The 14,389-nt window shown below is 33.7% G+C and overlaps 1 protein-coding gene across 5 annotated transcripts; it reads right to left on the bottom strand.

The window, feature by feature from the left end:
• Window positions 1-207: 207 nt before the first annotated feature.
• Window positions 208-5,817, bottom strand: LOC125215001 (putative glucan 1,3-beta-glucosidase A). Of its 5 annotated transcripts, none has more exons than XR_016135895.1 (10): window positions 5,567-5,817; window positions 5,374-5,493; window positions 4,676-4,873; window positions 3,606-3,764; window positions 3,192-3,361; window positions 2,967-3,122; window positions 2,467-2,819; window positions 2,223-2,387; window positions 1,557-1,668; window positions 208-1,442 (listed from the first exon to the last, which is right to left on the bottom strand). XR_016135895.1 is itself a non-coding variant. In XM_089065931.1 (9 exons), the coding sequence occupies exons 1-9, from the start codon at window positions 5,747-5,749 to the stop codon at window positions 1,664-1,666; spliced, it is 1,509 nt and encodes a 502-aa protein (XP_088922057.1). In that variant the 5' UTR covers window positions 5,750-5,817; the 3' UTR covers window positions 208-1,663. The 5 variants fall into 5 exon arrangements, 2 of the variants coding, with proteins under 2 accessions (XP_088922057.1, XP_047972229.1); XR_016135896.1 differs by having other exon boundaries at window positions 208-1,507; window positions 1,588-1,668; XR_016135894.1 differs by having other exon boundaries at window positions 1,588-1,668.
• Between the last annotated feature and the right edge of the window lie 8,572 nt (window positions 5,818-14,389).

Raw genomic sequence — 14,389 nt, 5'->3', positions numbered from 1 at the left:
AAACAGCCATGATCATGCACAACGTAAACAGCAAACACCAAATACGCGAAACTCCAACTCAAAAAACACCACGATTCAACAAATCCAAACATCTCCATACGCAAACCCCCAGCCTCCATCAACAAACCAACATATTTCAGCTCCAAACATCCAATAATAAACAAGAACGAAAGCTAAAAGCAAGAAATAAAGATCAACTCAGCGAGATCCAACAAAAGCAAACATAAACTTCCATAATAACTCGAAATAAGTCTGAATCCAGTAGATCAAAGTCAGAAACTAGAGTTGCGAACTTAAAAACCACAAAGTACTAAACGAAAGCAAGTAAGATTGTTTCTTCGCCTTCACAAGGCGGTGTTACACAGCAAAATAACGATGATGATGAGAACCACAGTGGCCAGAATCCTCCATGTCCAAGTGCGCAGCAGCCGAAATGAGAAATTTGAAGTGTGGAACTAAAGCATGGAACGAAAGCTAGAGCTAGGAAAGTGTAGAAGTGCTGATAACGGATGTCTTGTTCTTCAAGGTTGAGCTCTTTATATATGTGAGGTTTTGATCCCTAGGGTATCCCTCTGGTGATTTGACGCTCTTGCCCTTGAGTAAGACTCTTTAAAATAATCTGCTCTCGCTCCATTCTGCTCGTGTCGCCAACTTTTGATTCTCCCAGATCCGAACGACGACTTCTGATTTTTGCTTCAATTTCATCTCTTTTGCATCTGCCAGGTCAGGTAACAACAACTCCTAGGCCCAGCAGATTTACTTCGCACCTGAACTCATAAACGCACATTAGCGCCCCAAATGCACAGAATTTTAACCCTAAACCAATGCATGAAACGAGCCTTATCAGCAGGTGATGAGTAACCTGTCAAATAACATGAGAATGACGGAAAGGACGACCACAGTGCTTGCAGACGTTCCTCTCCGTCCAAAGAAACCAAACGATCAAACATGGAACAATAAAACTAATATGCATGGCGGGAGACCTAGAAAAAGAGGACATCCGCCAGTGACCTAGTCTAAGTGCAAAATCAGTGCGCGTGTGAATCGGTGTGTGCGAGGAAGGGAACCAGGCATCGAAATACTCCCACACAGAAACCGTCGACTAACTCGAAAGAAAGACATGACTAAAAGACTCAAAAGAAGGGGACTGGAAACACTGACACCTAGACGCTAACTCAATACCCCGATGCTGCAACTTCTCATCCACCGACAGCCTACCATACAACAACCTCCAAATAAAAATCGAGATGGTGGGGGTCATCCCCTCGTTCCAAATCAGTCCCCAAATCTCATACTTCAGTAGTCTCGTCCGGATGCTCTCCCAGGCTGAGGTCACAGAGAACTCGCCATGGCTAGTCAGACTCCAGCGCCTCACATTCTTCGCCCCCAACTCAATCGGCGTAGCTCTGATCTGGTTGATAGTGTCGAGAGGTACACCAAACCTGAAAGACAAGTCATGCAACATATCCTCATCCCATGCATGCTCATGCCAGTATGATGCAACGGCCTGAGATTCAGGAGGAATGCAAATAATTCATGCTTAAAGAGTACAAAACCTAAATCATGAATTCTGCGGTTTAGGGTTACCGAATTGATTCTCCAAAAAACAACGATTGCTTGTGCTTTTTTCACGTGAAGTTCTTCGTACTCAATCACGAACCTTCTAATCTGTCGCAACACAACTAATAACGTCAAAACTTGATTATAATTCAAAAAACAGAACAACGAAGAGATAAACGATTGATCAAATTTAGAAGCTTTAAGTCGCTCTAATTGTTTGTATTATTTGTTGTACATCCAGAATCAAAATTTGGATCCACCATTTTTATAGGATTGAGGCATAATGGCTTATGTCAATTTCCTTGCTTTTAAGTTTAGTTCATCAATTATCAAATGTTAATACACAAGAGTCTCGACAAGAGTTTTAGCTGAAATTTGTCTTGTTAATTGTTCTTGGTGTTTCAATTGATCACATTCGACTAGCTTGTGCCCAACATTCTTCTATCCTAAAAGCTTGTTCCTCGAAAAATTAATGAGAAATATTTTATCTATGAGTATACTCTGTTCTGATATGCAAAAGCAAAGTATATATAATATTAGGGAAATTGTTATGATGCGATTTGTTGCACCAATATTACAGGAAGGAATTCCATTTATTCATTGGATTTAGATAAAGAGTGAGGTTTCAAAATCTAAATGTGAATATCAAAGCTTAATAATACCATTCTTAATCACCCACTCCAAACTCCAATGGTCTTGCACATTTTTTAGAGTCCAATAAGCCCACCCAAACCGTTGCTGCCCGAACACCCTCAGCTGCGCCGACGCATACCTCTCGTAATCCTCCTTGCTTGCATCCTCAACTTGCCACGCCACCGTCCATTCCCCTGAGTCAGGATCACTAATTAGTCGATGTTAAAAAGAAAATTTTCAATACCTCTTGTCTACAAAGAAAAAAAAACATACCGACGAAAATGAGAGGACCGTTTGGAACAGTGATGTGGCTCAACTGTTCGGTCCGATTAATGTTGACATAATCGATGTTCTGTTGAACACTTAGGTTGTCGAATATCGGGCTGAAGAGATTGTAGTGATGCACGTCGATGGCAACTTTCGTAAATCCTTTAGCAAAATCCAAGAGTTCTAGAGGTTCGTGAGGTCCTAATCTGTTGGACAGTATGACGTAGGCCGTCTGCGAATGGCGCCGTACAGCTTCCAGACCAGCTCTGTAGTACTTGGTGAGTCTGTCCAGTGACACTCCCGGCGAAAGAGGCTCGTTGAGCAGCTCCACTGCGAATAGGCTCGGGCTCTTTGCATACCTATTCAAGAGGCACTTCTGTTAGGATAGTCGACTGCACATTAGTTTAATACTGTTCTCAAACTAACTGGGGTTGTACAACACTTATATATATATATTGCTTCCAACTCTCTCATCGAACTGAAATAAAAATAAAGATGTGTTTTACCGCGCAGTTAGAAAGTCAATGACATCGACGGTTTGTTGGATGTTTTCGTCCGTTTGTCCCCATTCCTGTGATCCATCTCTAGAGGCACTGTGCTCCCAACCGTTCTGGGAGCCCGGTGCAGCATGAAGATCGATTATCACCTTGATTCCGTATTTTCTACAAGGATCGAATTCGTAGATTAATGCTATGTTTAATTTGGAGCATGTATTTGAATGTATTGCTTACTCAGCCCAGGAGAAGGCATGGTCAAGAGCTTGCAATGAACCCCCAACGTAGGGCTTTGGTGGATTGGGGTCACTAGCAATCCACCAACCTACTGGGATTCTCACTGCGTTCAATCCATTCTCTTTTATGAATTTGAAATCATCTTCTACTATATATGTGCTCCAGTGTTCCTGAATTGTTTCAATATTAGTTTTAAAATAGACTTCGGAACAACAAAAATTTTAATGTGAAATTGGTGAAAGAGGACAGAGATAGATGAAAAGAATTGGAGTACTATTTGTTAGCAGAGAATAAGGCTCATCTCGTAAAAGAGAAAACTTTATAGTAGAAAATAGAAATACGACTAAATTTAAGAGATTAATTAAAGTGATAAAAAGAAGACTTGTTTGGAAACGGAGGGAGTATATTGGTTACCTTCATAACTGGTGGAGCGAGGAGAGGGCCATAGCCATTAGTGATCTGATATTCACCTTGCAATCCTCTGCTTATGGACAATATAAAAACTGATGGATTATCGTCTCCCCATCCATCATTTCCTTCATAATCTGCACTTACTAATTCCTCACTCTTCACCTGAAATCAAATGTTTAAACATATGTAAACAATCATAAAATCGGAATCAAGAAAATAAAATTAGATACTACGTGGGATTGTTTTTACAGCATATAAGTTATGTTAGTTTATTTTTTTTCAAAATGACATTCATGTTCAAATAATAAAAAAAAGGGCACGTTGTCATTAAGATAACGAACTTTAGTCAAATTTTGATCAATCCAACCACTTTAAAAGTATCTATTTTATATAATGATTTTTACATTTTCTCAATTGTCCTATTGATTTGAATTTGTAGGAAAATTATGTTTGGAAACCAGAATAATTTAGTTTATTCATAATAAAAAAAATCAATGATTAAGTGGGAAATATACAAATTTACAGAAAAATATGGATTTAGGCTTTTACGGTCATGGTCAATTTCATCCAGAACACAAATAAATGAAACATGTGAGAAAAATATCAAAACTGTAATATAACTATTTTTACAAGTTAGATCAGAATTTGACCAAAATTGTTTTTCAAACAAATTGACTTAATTAAACTAATAATAAGCTCGAACTACATCAATATAACCACAAGAAATTGTGCGTGTGTGCTGATCTAGTAGTGGATTGGTTAATACCAAAGTCAAAAATTTCAAATTTAAATTCACCGTAATGATACGATCATTAAATTTTTATTTACTTTCCAATTAAAAAAAATTACAGACTAGAAATAGCCGCCCATGCGCATATATAGCCGGTGGGTCATGAGTGGCATGCACATTGGACCGCTGTAAGTAAATGGAGTTTACTTTCGAATATTGGAATATTATCCTTTTACCTAATTATTGGGTACCAAAGAATCATGTTCCACTACCTTTTTGTGATTGACAAAAAATCCTAAATTGACAAAACATATTAATAAATGAATTGAAAAAGGATAGTTACCTGAAGATAGAAGCCGTTGGAGGCTCTAATTCGTACGCGTTTCAAATCATTGGGATTTCTGTCAATATGAAATGTCTGAATTTGAGAAGGTGCATTTGCTACAGCTACAATGTCAACCCCATTTCCATGGCTGTCTAATCCCACAAATTGTTTGTTAAAAACTCTCAAGTTAAAAGTCGTTGCGTTGATCCTCCATAACTGTTTCCAACCATTAAATAAAGAATGAAATGATGACATTAAAAATACTTTAAATCGTTTTAGTTCATACGAATTCATCGGAACTAAAACGATTTTATCTAAAAAAAAAGGCCTCTATGGTTGGTTATTTTGGTCTTGCACTAAGATGTAATTTTACATGGATTATGACCCGTGTATAACTATTAATCCAGAATCCGTCCACTAAATGTTGTCCATATTTGACTCGATGTGAATTTTAGGAAATGTGAAGAACAAAGAGTTGAAAAAATTAGTGGAATGTGAGTCGCACTTTTATATATTAGTTTTATAATAGAATGTGAGTTTAATGAGTTAGTAGAAAGTGGTGTTCACTTACTGAAAATGGAAAAATAAAAAACAAAATAGGCAATATATTGTAGACGGACCGAAATGGCAAATGTGAACAAAATTCCGTGGATGGGCGGGAGTATGTACAATTAATCAAGAATTGTTAATTAAAGCAAAGATTTAGAAAATCATACACTGAAGGTTTCCCATCCAGATGCAGAGCTTCTGTTTGCAACTATAATTGTTCCTCCTCCTGTTTCGGCACACAAATACTTTCCCACAGTCACAGATTTCAACTGCACGCCACTTCCATCCTACTAATTTATATAATATGTGATCTTTGATCTTTCATGAAATTTAGAAAAAAGAATTTATGTAGAAACAAACCAATAGATCTTTGTTGGGGATGCCGTCGAAAAGGGAAGGTTTAATCCAGCCTTCTGTAACAAGCCACCCGCCAAGATTCACAGCTCGAACGGGAAGACCGTCGTTGCGACCCGTCCTCCCGTTGGAGGAAGAAAGCATGCATAAGCATGTGATGGAGAAGATGAATAAAAGCTTAATGTTCATTGCTGCTCAAGATATTTGTGGGTCTCCTTGCAACCTTATTTATGAGTTTTTGGTAGACTCTGGATATTCCACTTATATTAATTCCACCAATCTCCACAATCCCTATATATTCTTTTTTTATATTGCTAGACTTATATACTAAATCTGTTTTATTCCTTCTCTATTTATGGAATACAATATTAATACTCATCATTTGATCCGGCACAAATTTTAATAAATATAATAGAAAATGAGTTGAAAAAGTTAGTGATATGTAAGTCCTGCTTTTATATATTATTTTTATAATAAAATGTGAATGAGATAAGTTAGTGGAATGTGAAGTCCACTACTAAAAATGGTTAAAATAAAAGGTATAAATTTTTAGAAACAAAAGAAAAAGTAAGTGACAAATTTTCAGGAATGGGAAACAATATGCATTAATTACTTAGATTACGTATGAAATACAGGATTGTTTGCTTGTAAATAAATGTATTTCAATATTTTTTTATTTATCTTCTAAACTTTCAACTTTAGTCTATAAATATATGATTTTTTTATCTTTTCTAACTTTTCTTCAAAATAAAAAATCAAAATGACATCATTACATTTGTAAATAATTTTAATAAATTTAAAAATAAAATTTCACATTGTTACCTCCCTTAATCTTGCCCACAAAATTTAGTTGATTGTTTATTGGATTTACATCACCTACTGGTTAAGGGGTAAGTAAATGCAATAATACGCCGGCCAGCCTGTGTGATGCTGACAAATAGAGAGGGATATGAAGGAAAGAAAATAGGTGAGAAAGAAATATAACGATGTGGAATTTTATTTACTTTCTTAAAAGTAATTAAATTAAAAAAATTTGATTGACAAACAAATAATGATTTGCTGTTTGCTAAAAATAATTAGAAAAGTCTATATAGTTTATATGCAAACCGTGTTTATCTATTTTTTGTTCAAAAGTTGACGTTGGACTTCAACAAAGCCATAACGTGGAAGATCTTGTAGGCAAGGGGAATAGTAGTTTATGGACCAGCCGTATAAAAGCTCTGACTTCTGACACTACTAATTGATTTCTAAATTAACTTGTAATCAACGTAGTCCATGATTTATGAAATGGTTGATTAATTTTGAACTTGTTTTGCCATCTTATCATTCTATATGTGATTTTATAATAATATGTAATCTACCATATCCATTAAAGTTATTTACCCTGAGTTGTACTTCATCTTCATGATATATTCAATTTTCGAAGTTGGATGATTGAGTTCGGGTATTATTTAGATTAACTTGGATTTGGGGGGTTCGACCCTAATTTTTTCATGGACTATTTAAGGTTGGGTGCAATAAATCTGAACATATTTAGTTCATAATAAAACAGCTTATGTTAAGAAAACTGATTAGAAAAACAAACTAATTAATGGATACAACTTACAAGAAATAGAATAAGTACATAAACAATGAGCTACAAATTGAAATTGAATTGAAACTAAATAAAATAAGAAAAAATTGTAATAGTAAGCCAAATTGATGAGTTCTGTTTTTACATGACGAGATATGCCTCAATGGTAATCTCATCTCAGGAGTGTCATCTAAAAAAATTAAACGGTTTCATCTTGTTTGCTGCAACATTACTGACGAAACAAGCTCTAGTGTACCAAAGGAGATTTTGTCAAAGCTTCGACAATGATTTAATTTAGTCTATTATGGTCCAAAAATGATTAAGCAGGGGTTTGAACAAAGCCCAAGCCCCAAGCTGTATGACCAAATCTAAAGAATTGTCTAAACATCATCCAAAGATATATTATCAAGATCCAAGTCCGAAGTCACGGCCACAACCCCCGGGCTAGGCATGCACAAACCGAACCGAACCGCCAGTTAACCGGCGGCGGCGGTTCGAACCGGCAGACGGGTCAGCGGTTCTAGCGGACCGGTTCAAGTTCACGATTTTCAGAAACCGGAACCGGCGGTTCACATAAAAAATTAATTTTTATATTTAAAAATCAATTTTCACAAATAAATATAATACAAGAATTTCATAATAGCCCATATTTATTTGTTGGGCCCCTGAATTCTAAGAAACCATTCTTGGTTGTTTCTCTTTTATAGAGACATCCTTGAATATTTTATGTTTCACTTTCGATTTCGATGTGAGACAAATATGTTGAGGTCTTTTCTTTTATAACTATATGTTTAGATCATTCATTACTCTTTTTCCAATGTAGAAGACAAAACTTTCTTTATTTCTTACATTTTTTATTTACTATTTTTATATTTATAGTTAATAATAGCATCACCTAGAATAGTTTAGTTAGAATAGTTTAATTAAATTTGAATGTGGCATGTTGCTCATAATTTGTATATTTATAGAATGTGGACATGGTCAAATAGTTGGATTTAAATGTAGATATGTTACTCATTTTTCTTAATGTATTGATTAAAATGTGCAAAAAAGCAACAATTAATATAATTGTATAATAGTAATGATAAAAATAGACGATTAAAAAAGAACAAATATTTAAATTTATTGTTTAAGACTTCAAGTCTTTTGTGATTTGTAATTGTTGTAACTAGTAGCCTCGTTTAAATTTATATCAATAAAATTGTAATTTTTTTCGTGATTTTTTGAATTTTATTTACGCACATTCCATAGATAAATAAAGAACAAAATGCAAAAAAAAAAATGAACTGTCAAACTGGCCCGGAACCGGCAGTTTTGGCTGGAAACCGGCGGTTTTGAACCGTCATCTGAACCGACGGTTTTTTGAACCGAAACCGGAACCGCCTAAACCCTTGGCGGGCCGGTTCAGGTTCATGAATTTTTTGAACCGTGAACCGCCGGTTCCGAACCGGAACCGACGGTTTCTGAACCGTGTGCATGCCTACCCCGGCCCGCTCGCAGTCTCGGCAAGGCGGGCAGGTGAGCGGCGGCGCACTCGCGTTTATCTGTCCATCACTTTAATTTTTTACAAGAACTAATAATTTAGCCTTTTGATTACAATATTGACAATGACATTTTCCAATGTGACAAACTATAACTAATGTAAGGGATATTGGCATCTAATATCACGAAATTTTTAAAAAGTTGGGTTTTTCCCACGAACTTTGAATTTGGCAAATAATATCACGAACTTTATCACGTGTTTGTTTTTTCCCACGAATGAAAAAATTCCCACAAATAATACTATGATACTGATTTTTTTTCTATAATTTCTCGACAACAATTTCGAAAGTTTCAAGTTTTTCAATATTTGAAGATAGTTTTTCTTGAAGCACACCCTCAAAATTTATTCTTCAATCTATTAAAATAACATGAATTTTTTCATCCGTGGGAAAAAACAAACCCAAGGTAAAGTTCGTGATATTATTTGTCAATCTTAAAGTTCGTGGAAAAAACCCAACTTTTTGAAAGTTTCGTGATATTAGATGTCAATATCCCTTAATGTAATGTGGGTCATCTTCTAATGCTTATAGCACCCTAATCCAAAATTGAGACCAAATCTACACCCTTAGATTTTAAAATAAGTAGATGAGATTAAATCTTACGAATCTCAATAAATAGTAGACAAAATATCAACAAAAGGGTAATATCGTCATTATGTTATCATATGATAATTTTCGTGAGTGTTTTTTTATATGAACATGGTTTATTACAAATATCAACAATATGACATAAGAATATCAACACTAGTACAAGAAAATATCAACACATATTTATTGAGGTTTTTACATGGTTTTATTGAGATTTTTTATGCATTATATTAAAATTTTTTGATATATTTGTTGATAAAAATCTGGTTATCAACATTTACGAAAACTAAAATAAAAAATATCAAATTTCATCATCCGAATATCTTTGGAACATATGCAATTGATATCTCGTTGGAATCCTTATAAAATTATCTTTAATTTGATATATTTTTTGCGAAAAAATAATTTAAATCGAGAGAGTTACGTAAATTTAAAGTTTTAAGATGATTTTAATGAGAGAGAATGACATTAATACCCCTTATTTTTATTTAATAATTTTCTTAATTAAAAATATAATTCATGTGGCATTATTTCAACCACTAAATCTCCTAATCTAATGGCTAAGATTTAGTGTTAATTTGAGAGTGCTAATTAATTAACAATTGATCACTCTCCTAATGTAATATATCTAAAATAAGATAAACTTTAATTCCATTAACTAAGAATCGATTTTAAAAAAATAAATATATTACAATTATCTAGAACGTAGATCATTCCTTCATTTTCTAATTTCGCAAAATTACAAATTTATCACTTCCATATCCCGATCAAACTAGATTGACTGAGGGGGACTATATTCCAACAATAGCTCATACTAGTGGAAATAATCAAATGCAATATATAGATACAAGCTCAATACTCGAGAGATGTTAAAGTATAAAGATAAGTAGTACTCTTCCGTCTCACCGAAAAGTGATTCACTTTTTTTTTATTTGTCCTAACTAAAATGATCTATTACTAAAAATGAAAACATCTTTTTTCTTTTTTTATTTTACTCTTTCCATTTTATACACAAAATAAAATTATATAAATTTCTAAGTCGTTAAGGAAAGGTCATTTTCTTTTGAACAGAGGCAGTGATTTCTATTAAAGGTCTTCTAATTATTTTTCGCTGGTGATTTCTATTAAAGGTCTTCTAATTATTTTTCGCTCTTTATACTCGAGTATCGTACAACCCATACTATCCACGCGACAAATACTTATGATGACGCTACCGACACTATATTGAAAAGTGTCCCAAAAATTTGGAGCTCCAACATTGAAATTATAGCTAATGTCATGGACCATAAGCTTCGTCCACGATCATAACGTTACTAATACGAATATGTGATAATGTATGGCATAAGACCCAGATATATATTGACAATAATATTCATATCATAGCTGTTAAAATATTGGTTATGAATTCCCTATGTCCGTGAATAGGAGTCCCGTTTTTTCATTTTAGTCTATCAGCGAATAGGAGTCCCGGTTTACTTTTACCATAAATGGTAATGGGGTCCCACCATTTACTAACTCATTCCACTCATATTTCATTTTAAACTAATATATACAAGTGGGACCTCTATTGCACTAATTTTTTTCCACTCAATTTTCTAAATATTTCTTAAAACTCGTGTCGCCAATAAATGAGACTCTTAATAGTGGATGGAGGGAGTATATGAATTCTCATTCTAAAGTCCAATAAAAAATAAAATGTGACCATACAAATTTTCCATGATTCATAAATATCGAAGGTTGTGAGCGTTTGTATGTTAAGGGCTAAGTACTTGACGTACATAGTGAAAACATGTCGAAATATTAATTTTAAGTAAAATAGTTTTGTCAAGCCATAGGTGAGTAAACGAGGGGTTTTGTCTTATAAAGGCTCGTGAACATTAAAACAGTGAATACGTATAATTTGATTGATCAGTCTAAGTTTCATTTAACATGTATACCATATCTGAACATATGTGAACCGGGAATATAGGCACACTCTATGACTGTCACTGGACCGGCCAACTCGAAAGAATGGCGTATGATCCCCATGCATGTGTGTACACTAGTCCCTGAATTCGGTTTAAACATAATGATAAAGTCAAGCAAAGATAGGTACACTATTAAAACAAAACATGACATGACAAAATATATATATATATCATAATTTTCACATAAAACATGCTTGAAACATATAAAATATTTAAATAGAAAGCTCAGAATAAAATGTAGGATAGAAAAGTTCACCTCGTTTGTTTAAATCCTTAACTTTGACTTTTCGTTTCAGTCTTAAATAGCATGCGGTAAACCCTTTTTTGAAAAGAGATATCATAATAATTAGACTCTAAATTATTCTTTAAGTTGAAAGAATACATGCATACTATGTGAGTGTTTACTACTTCTAAGGGAAATTACTAAAGTCTCACGTATTATTTGAATCAAAAGATATAATTGATTCCGTTAATTAATTTGGAAACATTAATCCATGAATTCATTATTCAGCAAGCTAAATAAATCTGGAAATTAATTTGTCGTTACGGAAATATTTAGCGAGCTTACTCATTAAATTAATTGATCCATCACTTATTAGGCTAGCCCACACTTGAACAAATCAGTCTACACTTTCATTAATCATAGCTGGTCAAATTATGAATATTTGTCCCAGATTTCTTGTATTTTGAAGTTCGATCTCTTTCCAAATACGAATACACCTAGATTACTCTCGTAGCAAAAAGGTGATGCGGTCACCCTGGCCGCCCCTACACCCCGGCCCAACAGTTTGTGAGGAGGTTCAATCAGGGTACACAGCGGCCCGTTAGAGAGGAGGCCTTCAACCCACTGTCCTGACAGGAGCCCATCTTCCAAGGCCCCACACTTGTGCCTGAGAGATGGAAGCTCCCACACGCCAATAGTGGGATTCGAACTCAGCTACTTGTAGCAATATCTGCTCCCCCGAAACCAACTGCGCTAAGCCCTTGCGGACAAAAATTCGTATCCAATTGGATTCAAACCATAGATCTCATGTATGTAAGTCCAACTCCATTACCACTCCACCACTTCAATTGTTGTAACACCTAGATTACTCTTAATTTGGAATTTGGCGGATAGTCAATATTATTCTACTATAATGGTTAGTTAAAATATTTTGTATGGACATAATTTAAATTAGAGCTCAATATAATTAGTAACAGTCAATCATAAGTCTAATCTCCATAGATCCATGATCTAACCATCATACGTTTATATAAAGAAGACTAGACATAAAACAGAAATCATCGGTCAAATTATTTTTTAAGATTTTCAAAATTCTTAGAAGAGAGAATTCAGAATCTTCATCTTCCTTCTAGTAGAATCTTCTCTTCTTTTTTGTATAGCCATTTTCTGTTTGATAAGCTTTGCCCACAAAAAGATAAAACTTTGAATTTAGGAAATAGTCAGAAGATTTGTGGTCGAAGTCGAAATATATCCTGTGAAAGATTTATTTGTTTATGAAGTCAAAATATATCCTATGAAAGATTTATTTTCCCACAAAAAGATAAAACTTTAAGTTCTGAAGATCATCACGTGTGGAAGTCGAAAGCAATCTTCGATTCTTTAAAGAATCAGTTCGGTAATTCTAAACCGTAGATTTCATGATCTTTATATATGAATTGTGTGCTTAAAATGCGATATGATTATTCTCGTATTCGGTCAAATATATCATATGATAGATTTATTTGTTTATGTCTTTCGCTGTGAATGGTTCACCTCCCAACAGTTTAAGACTAAGGGCGGGTTTGATAAGTTAGTAATAACAAGATAGAGAATTATATATAGACATTTCTACTTGTTTGATATCATAGTTAAGCTTAACTCAAAGCCCCAATCTTATCAAAATTATAACTTTAACCATGTTTATGTAACCCACCATTGTTAAGCCATGTTATTTAATATACTATACAAATTTAGATCATTTATGTTCTATCAAACAACAACAACAAAAAATCATATCTTTGCATATCTTGACATGAAGCCCGTATTTCTTATCTTATTTTACATACTTCTCATATCCCATCCTTTTTATCAAACGAGTCATTAAGTGTGAGCCCACGAGAAATCTTATGAGTTGTTCAAGTTACAAGCTCGTGAATCAAAATTGAATCAAACTTGTAATCAACAATCTAAGCGGGAGTTTAGTAATAATAATGATCATCTAGTATAACCTGAGTCATGATCAGATGTTAGATTCTTAATTGAATTATTAGTGTCAATGAAATTAAAATCCTAAAACTCTCTTTTTTCACTTGATAAAACTCCATTTCTTATACTGTTATTTTATTTAATTCAGTTTTTAGCTATTGAAATCAATCGTGGTGTAGATGATGTTTGAAGTCCCAATTGCAATACTTAGGTAATAAAGATAAATGTATATAAATTGTACACGTATATAATATCCTTAATTTGTAGATTGAATTTAATTAAAAGTTTATGTTGTTATTTATTATATTATTATGTAGTAATAAGAACAGAATGACATAGAAACTTTATACCAAATTGTAACATGATTTCGGGTTTGATTCAAATTAATTACTTTAGTAAATATACTACTCCCACCGTCTCAAGGAAGATGACCCCTTTCTTGGGCGGCACGGGATTTTATGCAAATTTATTTTGTGTGTTGAGAGGAGAGAGTAAAATAAGAGAGAGGGAATAAAGTAGAGATAAATGTGTGTCCATTTTAAGTAATGAGTGATCTTAATTGGGACAAACTAAAAAGGAAAGTGGATCATCTTCAATGGGACGGGGGGAGTATTATTTTTTTCTCAAATATGAAAATATTTATGTGAAAATTTTATTTTATTTTTTAAAATTTTGCAACATGATAGATACGTAATTTATTTTAAAATTTATCATTGGCTAAAATATCAAAATATCAAGCCTTCGAAAAAAAAACCTACTATCCCGGTTAATGAAATAGTAAAAAATTTGTATATTAGAAATTTTCAAATAAGGTCAAAATTTGTGAGAAGCGTCAATAATTTGATTCTTTAATAATAACCTTTCTCTCATAATTTGAAATAATAGAAATTTTGAAGGCAAATTACCATCTAAGGGAAGAACGGTCACAATAGAAATTGCAATATAGAGCGGTCAAACACAGACCCTTTTTGT

This window comes from Salvia hispanica, chromosome 2 (assembly GCF_029641045.1).
Source record: "Salvia hispanica isolate PSC_SH4W2 chromosome 2, Shi_PSC_v1, whole genome shotgun sequence".
NCBI classification, from domain to species: Eukaryota; Viridiplantae; Streptophyta; class Magnoliopsida; order Lamiales; family Lamiaceae; genus Salvia; species Salvia hispanica.
Note: the sequence above shows the minus strand (reverse complement) of the source record. Positions and strands in the feature narration are given on the sequence as shown.